Raw genomic sequence first — 8,786 nt, forward strand, 5'->3', positions numbered from 1 at the left:
CGGTTTTCCCTGGGCTGGTCTTCCCTTGTACATCGATTCCTGGGTTCCACAAATGCACAGAGGGTGCTGCTTGGGCTGTCAGAGCCCATCTTTCAAGTACGTACCTTGATCTGCCAGTTAGAACTCTTGGGTTGTTTATGCAGATTCCTCTTATAAAGCTGGATTACTTGAATCTGCCTATTTATTTGTGTATGTCTGTCTCATAAAGCTGCTTCTGAGTTGGGTATTGTTTGCCCATAAACACACACCTGCATGCTCCTGTGCATGGAGGTTCCACGTGAAGGGCAGAGGACATGTAGGAGTCAGTTTTCTGCTTCTGCCTGTGGCTTCTGGGGCTTGAACTCAGGTCATCGGGCTTAACAGGAAGTGCCTTTATCCTCTGTGCCATCTTTATGACCCAGGAAACTTGTATTTTCTTAAAAAATAAATTAGAATAAGCTTTAAATTTTGTTAATTTTTGAGGAAATTTATGGAGTACAAAAGCACCCCAGCCGCCAGAGAGATGATTCAGCAGTTAGAGGCACTTCTTGCTCTTGCAGAGAACCTGAGTCACTTCTCAGCGTCCACCTTGGGGGTCTTAGGACCCCCTCCAGAGAATCTAGCAAGGTCTTCTCCCCTCCATAAGTACCTGCACGTACATGTCCCACACTCACACAGTTACATATACATGCATATTAATACTAATTATAACAGTAGTCATTATCATAACTGAGTCATAAAACATTTCTGTTGGGGCTGGAGAAATGGCTCAGTGATTGATTTGGAGTTCATACTGTTTCCGCAGAGCCAGTGTTTGGTTTCTAGCATCCACATTGGGTACTTCACAACTGTCTGTAACACTAGCTTCCTGGCATCTGACGTCCTCTTCTGGCCTTTGTAGGCACCTGCACTTATGTGCACATGGTATCCCCCCCATATACATACACATAATTCAAAATACAGTTATTAAAAAAAAAGCAAAAACAGAACATTTTTGTTCTTCTGCAAAGATTGCTCATGCCCATTTATAGCAGGTCACCATTCATACTCCTGGGTTCTGTCTGCACTAACCAATTTTCTTGACTTGGATTTGCTTTCTAAACATTCTCTATGATGTCTCAGGTATCTGGACCTAGGCAACTTAGGATGTCTACCCTCAAAGTACAAGTATTGTAGCACTCCACTCCAGGGGGCTGAGTACTGGAACACATTCTGTTCTCCTTCACCATGTGGCCCCCAGTGTGGGGCTGGCTGTGCAAGAAAGATGATGCCAAAGAAACCTGCAGACATGATCAGGTAGCCCTTCAGGAACAGTCAGACTGTTGGTGTCAATGGGGACAGTTAGAGTGACACTGGTGACTGGTGTCTCAGATCTGAGTGGGATCCACTAAGCAAATGTTAAGATATTTTTTATATACAGCTACCCATTTATACTCATGTAAAGGTTCCTGGCCTCTTCCTTGCCTTCCCCAGTACTCAGTGCCCAGCCTACTCTCACAGTCTGCCCTCCCATTGGTCCCTTTGTCCTAGACAGTTTTGCTTCTACTTGAATGTTCCCAGTGTCCATGTGAAGCACACACTGTAGTGTCCAAGACCCACCAATGAGAAAAGGCATCCAGTACCTGTCTTTCTAAACTGATTTTGCATGTCATACGGTTCTTTGGCTTTTATCTATTTTTCTTCAAAAGACATAACTTCATTCTTTATGGTATAAAAAATCCATTGCATATGTAAACTACATTTCTTTATTTTTGAGGGGTACACACTGTATTAAAAACTAAATATTATTGAGACCCAACATCACATCTTCAATAAAGGCTGTTGTGTAACCTTCACAGGAAACAGTTTTCTTTCTTGTTTTTTTGTTTGTTTGGGACTCAATTTGTAGACCAGGCTGACCTCAAACTCACAGAGATCTGCCTGTTTCTGCCTCCTGAGTGCTGGAGTTAAAGGCATGTGCCCCCACCATCCAGCTAAAACTACATTTTTCTTAATACAGTGATTTGCTGTTGGACAACTGCCTTGGTGTGATAGTAGCTATTGTGAATAGTGCCGTATAGAAGCTACTTTAGAAACTGTTGTGAATATGCACATGTTTTGTCATATAGGTGTGCATGTATGGCCTTGGTGAATGTGCATTGTAGCTTTTTAGGTACTCCAGGCCATGTTAGGTCATGCAGTAAATGAGGTATATTTTCTTTTATTCTTCTGTCCCTTCTGCCCTTCCTTCTTCCTCTCCTCCTCCTCTTCCTCCTCCTTCTCCTCTTTCTTCTTCTTCTTCTTCTTCTTCTTCTTCTTCTTCTTCTTCTTCTTCTTCTTCTTCTTCTTCTTCTTCTTCTTCTTCTTCTCTCTCTCTCTCTCTCTCTCTCTCTTACTTTATAAATAGGTAATTTCCAAATATATTTTTCTAGAGTGTGGCTTATCTTTTAATCTTCTTTGGTGTGCTTTGAAATTTAAAATGTTGGTTTGTTATGGCACTAGTTTTTTTGGACAAGGTCTTAGGATAATTCAGGTTGGCCTGTGTGGGCCGGAGTGGCCTTGTTATGGCAATCCTCCTACCTCAGCCTCTCCAGTGCTAGAATTGCAGGCAGGAGACACCACCAGCTAAAGGTATTGACTTTTTAGATGTTTTATCATCTTGATTTCTTGTCTGTTTCGGAGATGATCAGACATGACAGTAAGAGTGTGGAGGTCTTCTGCCACATGGGTTCTGAGGATCAAAGGCAGATGGCAGGCACGGCTGACAGTACTTTCCCTACTATGCTGTCTCTGTGGCCTCGGGTTTTCATTTTCAAGTTTACCTTACCTGGGCTTTTGCTTGTTTTAATGATTGTGCTTTTGATTTAATGTTTGCTTGTTTTAATGCTAAAATTTAAGCCAAGGCATTATATGTGCTGAGCACACAGTACACTGTTATGCTATTTCTTTAACTCATCAGCATAGTTTTAATTCCTGCAAGATGGAATTAGCTAGAGAGTTAGCCCAGCGGTTAAGAGTGCTTACTACTTTTTCAGAGCTCTGAGCACCACATTAGGCAGTTCACAGTTGCCTGTAACTTCTAGCCTTGGGGTATACTGCATACATGCTTAATTAAACATAAGAAAAGTTAGTCTAAAAAAGGTTTTAATTCCTATTAATTTACTGTTAAATTTGTTGTTCATTAGTCCACATTATAGCAAACAATTCTTGTGAAGGTGTACGTATGCAATCTCAGCCGTCTGACAGCTGAGGCTGGACTACTTTGAGTGTGAGTTCCAGGCTAGCCTGGGTAACATAGTTACCCCTCTCTCATCCTGCCACCCTACTCCCCCAAAGGAACTTCCAATGTATTTTTATTTTCTTCTTCTTTTTTTTTTTCGAGACAGGGTTTCTCTGTATAGCCCTGGCTGTCCTGGAACTCACTCTGTGGACCAGGCTGGCCTCAAACTCAGAAATCTACCTGCCTCTGCCTCCCAAGTGCTGGGATTAAAGGCGTGCGCCACCACACCCGGCTATTTTCTTCTTTTATTTGTGTTATGTTCATTATTTGGAATTTCCACCCCCCATAGTTTGTTTTAGTTTTAAAAAACAAACAGCTTTATAAATTTAACTATTTTGTCTTTTTCTCCTAAATCCATTAGGTCCCTAGATCTTTAGCTTCAACTCCTACTGCTCCTTCTAACCCAGCAGCACCGGATAATGCATCCCAGGAGGAGCTCATGATCACCCTGATCACAGGATTGGCATCCCTCACGTCTAGAACCTCCATGGGCATCATCGTTGTTGGGGGCGTGGTAAGAAACAGCACTTTTAATAAAGTTTAGATAATGTTTTCAGGATCTATTGAGCATCTGAAAATGTGTGGGTTAAAGTAGTGGCTAAAATTTTATAGCTGTAACTTCATCTACACACACACCCACACCCACACACCCCTACCTTCTGACCCATACCTCAACCTGTAATTCTAGGATGAAAGTCCTACGCCGACATCCAATTGGTTTTTGTTTGCTGCTTGTTTTTTCCTTGGGGCAGTACCTAGAGTTTTACACATGTCAAGTAATTCACTGTAACGCTGAATTATATTCCTAGCTTTAGCTTATCTGGCTTTTAAGAAAAATACCTATTTTCTCACCATAGCACATAAATAAGTGACATTTATGTATTGGCAAGACAAGAACGATCCAGTGAAGGATAGTGTTAGGATCCAAGTTGGTAGGATGCTTGCCTTTCTTTTGTGAGGCTGAATTTGATCCTTGTCACAAAACAAGATGTCCTATGTAGCTGCTTCGGAATACCAATGAGAGATGTCTTAAATACTAAAGATTACTAGTAAGTCATGTTGAGTATTTTGTTTGTGTACAGCAAGTTTGTACTCTTAATGTTTGAAACATTCAAACTAATTCCCTTTTTATTTTTGAACTAGTATCAAGTTGGGGCTGGAGAGATGGTTAGGGACACTGGATGGTCTCCCAGGGGACCCTGTTTGGTTCCCAGAACCCACGTAGCAGCTCATGGATTTGTAATTCTAGTCCCCAAGGTTCTGACGCTCTCTTGGCCTCCACAGTCACTACTCAGTTCCTACACACATGCACGGATGCAGGCAGAAGGCTTAGACACGGGAACATGAAAACAAGATCTTTATAGAGAGCAAGAGGGAGCTTGCTTCAGCCTGTCCATGTGGCAAGCTGTGAAAGCCCATCCTGATGTTTACAATTTTTCCCACAAGATTGCTTTATTAGGAAGGTACATAGATTTCTAGAATATGAGCCAGGAGTCACAGTGCCTTCACGGTTGTACCCTCACAGTGTGTTTCCTCCTCATGGTGAGCCGTGACTCTTATCTTTCAGATTTGGAAAACAGTGGGCTGGAAACTGATCTCTGTCACCTTAAGTATGTACGGAGCNTTGTACCTTTATGAGAGGCTGACGTGGACGACCCGTGCGAAAGAGAGAGCGTTTAAGCAGCAGTTTGTAAACTATGCAACCGAGAANCTGCAGATGATTGTGAGCTTCACCAGTGCAAACTGCAGCCACCAAGTACAGCAGTAAGTGGGCGTCATCTGACACAGCACGGGGTGAAGCCACCACACAGAAAGAGCCCCCTGCTTCTGCTTCTCATCTGTCCTCTTGTTCCCTGGCAGATTAAGTTTGAACATTTGGAATTTGGTGTGTTGGAGCCCTATAGAAGGCACAAGGGCTTTAACAGATAGTTCTTCCACAGACCTAAGTTCTGACCCTTTTAGGGTCCTTGTGAGTCCTTCATCATGAAGACTGGGGGCTCAGTGTGCACAGATACCTGATGGTTTTGTTTCATTAAGGTGGGTCTAATTGTAGCCCAGGCTGGCCTCTAACTCATGACAGTCTTTATGCCTCAGCCTCCTGAGTCCGCTTTTTCCTGATGGTTTTATGATGAATAGAATGTGCTTTTTACTATCATAGCCCAAACTTTAAGTGTGTAACAGGCTTTAGATTTCAAGAAAACTTTCTTACAGATATAGGTTCACCCAGTTTCTCTTCTCTCTTTTTTTTTTTTTCCAAGCTGTTGAGTAATACTCACTGTGTAGCTCCAGCAGATCTTGAATTCACTATATAGACCAGGCTGGTCATGAATTCACAGAGATCTTCCTGCCTCTGCTTCCTGGGTTCTAGGACTAAAGGTAAAAGCTCCCATACCTGCTATACAAATATTTTGTTTTTCAGATTTATCTTATTGGTTTGAATATGTATGTGTCTGTTTACTGCTTTAGAAGTAGTGGGACCTGGCAGAGTGGAGCCAATAAGTGAGGTGAATTAGCATCTCAGGCAATAGGCAACAATAATCAGAGCATCTGACACTTTGTACTCTGAGGATTAAGAAGAGCCTCATGAGTGAAGTGTACAATCACTAGGGCAAGCTACACACGGTGAACAAGCTGCCCTCATGAAAAACATGTTTTCCATTGAGGCATATAAACAAATAGCAATAGCCAGTTGAAAGAACAAGAAACTGAAGTCACAAAACTCTTGTCTTGTTTCCTTGGAGTTGTCCCACAAGAACTCAGAATTCTCCTCGTATGACTCTATTCTTGGACTGTGTTCTGACATTGCTATGCACATGTGTGCCTTGTGCCCTTGGAGGTTGAAAGAGCACATCAGATCCCCTGGATCTGTGCTGGGCAGATGGCTGTGAGCTACCATGTGGGTGCCAGGAACCAAACCCAGGACCTCTGCAACAGCAACAAATACTCTTAACCACAGAGTCATCTCTCCAAACCTCCAGTTTCTGCTTTTGTAACAATTAAATATTTGCAAAAATATATTGAATTCCCTTTAAACAAGGTGCAGTATCTAAATAAGCAGCCCCAGAGGCTCTCAGCCTAAAGAGGACAAAGCAGATTCCACATAGGGGAAGGGAAAGTGGGGGCAGACGGCACCCCAGCAGGTAATGCCCAAAGAGAGCAGCCCTTAGTAAAGGCTTTATGGGAGCGGCTGGCATACGAAGTGTGTTCAAGAATATGAAGAAAGAAATTCTAGTGTGGACAGTGTGGATTCAAGAGATTTGACTTCCTGCACAGGGCCTTCGATATGCAGAGATTAGAATCTGGATGATTGGGTGTTTCAGGAGTGATGTCATCAGTAACTTAGCTCTGAAACCAGTCACTTTTAGTCGTGTAGTTTATGGAATTATTTAGACAGGAGACAGGAATTAACTAGTAAAACTGTTTGAGACACAAGGTCAAAACAAGAAGTGCTGCTGTTGCACCATTGAGGTCATTGTTGTGGCCCTTAGGCTTTAAAACCAGCCAGGACTGCTGACTGCCTCTCTCCGTAGGCAGCGCGCATGACTCCTTTGGATACCATTAGAGCTTGTGCTTCTTGCATGTCAGTTCTAGACAGTTTCACCAGGTCTTATGTCTGATGTGTGCTGTCTTCAGCAATATGGTTTTACCTTCAAGTTCTGGGAAGCAACCAGCGTAGTAGCCTATGTAGTGTTGAGAACTCTCTTATATTCCCTACCTAGCAACTCAAGGGGCGGTGTTGCTGTAATATATTAATCCGTTCTCCTCACCCAGTGGCAGCGTGAATTCCCTGCGATCACTCCAGTGTTGTGAGTTTTTGAATGAAAGGCATATATACACAGACTTATTTTTAATATTTTAAGCAGCTCAATGGTGGGGCCACTCCCAAACCTTCACTAGCACACTCTCCTAGCTCACGTTCCTGAATGATTACTTAGTAAAACCTATATTCCATCCTGGCTGACCCAGCCTGCAGCCCTCCTGGGCCACAATCCCCAACTCTTACGTGTTAGCTGTCTCTCTGTCCTGAACTTCTCAGGCCTGACCTTTTTACTTTGCTGGCATGGAGGTTCTAAATCCATCTTCTTCCCTGAGTTCCCTTGCCCAGGAAATCTAAAGTCCCGCCTCTGTCTCCCTGCCCAGCCATTGAACACCAGCAAGTTTATTTACCAGTCAGAACCAGCTGGGGGCAGGGATTCAGCACCTCACATGCTGAATTCTTGTGCAGTTTTGGGAACCCATAAGGCAGGCATTAAAGCAAATCCACAGCAGGGAGGTTTTCCATGCATGGCACTGAGATTTTTGCTAGATACTCTGACTCTTGTGGGGAGTATTACCACCCAAAGTGCTGAAACTTCATTTAAACTCGGCGTGTGTGTGTGTGTGTGTATGTGTGTGTGTGTGTGTGGAGAGAGAGAGAGAGAGAGAGAGAGAGAGAGAGAGAGAGAGAGAGAGAGAGAGAGAGGAGAGGTGGGGGGGAGGATCCAGAGCTAGGATCTATAAATAAGATAACGTGTAGCTGGGAGGTGGTAGCACATAGCTTTATCAGTCCCAGCTAAGGCAAACAGGTCTCTGAATTTGAGGGTTGAGTTCCAAGATAGCCAGGGCTACACAGAGAAATCCTGCATCAAAACAAACAAACAAACAAAATTGGGGGAGAGAGGGGGGAGAGGGAGCTAACAGAGAGAGAGAGAGAGAGAGAGAGAGAGAGAGAGAGAGAGAGAGAGAGAGAGAGAATGAGAATGGGTGTTTGTCTTTCTGGGTATGGTTACCTTCCTCAGTGTGATCTTTTCTAGTTCCGTCCATTTACCTGAAGAGTTTGTGATTTCCACTCTTTCCAGCAGAACAGTAATCCGTAGTGTGCGTACTACATTTTTCTATCTGTTCATCAGTTGAAGGCTATCTGTGTGTTCCATTTCTCACTGTGGACGAACATGTGTTAGTGTATACTTATCCTGTATTGGTTGGGGTATTCAGCTGTGGCAGGGACTTACCTAACATTCATGTCTGAACCAGGATTCAGTTACCCATGTACACATCTCTCTCTGCTAAGCAGAATGTTATTTCCCAAGGAAGTCTTGGGAACTTAAACTTTACTTGATCTCTACTCAAAATGGATGTCTTATTCCAAATAGCTTCTTATGCTGGTGCAGGTCTTTCTTATGTCGGGGTGCATCCCAGGGCAGCTTACAAAGGCAAGAAACCCTAAACGCTCAAACACAGGTGTAGGCAGCCTATTGTAGGTAACTGTGCAGAGCAGTGCTGACTGAGTGCTCCTGTGATTTGATTGGTTTCCAAGAACACCAAAGCAACAGCACTAACAGTACACGAGACACTCTCCTTCTGTTAGTGACAGCACAGAATGGTGGGCTACACAGGTGACATTACCTAGGCCTTAACAAGATGAAGCCTCAAACTTGTTCTCATTTCATTGCTAAGAATACACAATAGGGCTGGGCGTGGTGGCGCACGCCTTTAATCCCAGCACTTGGGAGGCAGAGGCAGGCAGATTTCTGAGTTCAAGGCCAGCCTGGTCTACAAAGTGAGTTCC

General features: G+C 43.5%; 1 protein-coding gene across 1 annotated transcript in view; it reads left to right on the forward strand.

Annotated features, from left to right (window-relative positions):
- The window catches only part of Mfn1 (mitofusin 1), a 48,484-nt gene that overhangs the window by 35,407 nt on the left and 4,291 nt on the right, over positions 1-8,786 (forward strand). The window contains exons 13-15 of the mRNA XM_029475181.1: positions 5-96; positions 3,600-3,752; positions 4,806-5,003. Of these exons, the coding sequence (XP_029331041.1) occupies positions 5-96; positions 3,600-3,752; positions 4,806-5,003 (443 nt within the window). The remainder of the gene's footprint in view (positions 1-4; positions 97-3,599; positions 3,753-4,805; positions 5,004-8,786) is intronic.

Source organism: Mus caroli, chromosome 3 (assembly GCF_900094665.2).
Source record: "Mus caroli chromosome 3, CAROLI_EIJ_v1.1, whole genome shotgun sequence".
NCBI classification, from domain to species: Eukaryota; Metazoa; Chordata; class Mammalia; order Rodentia; family Muridae; genus Mus; species Mus caroli.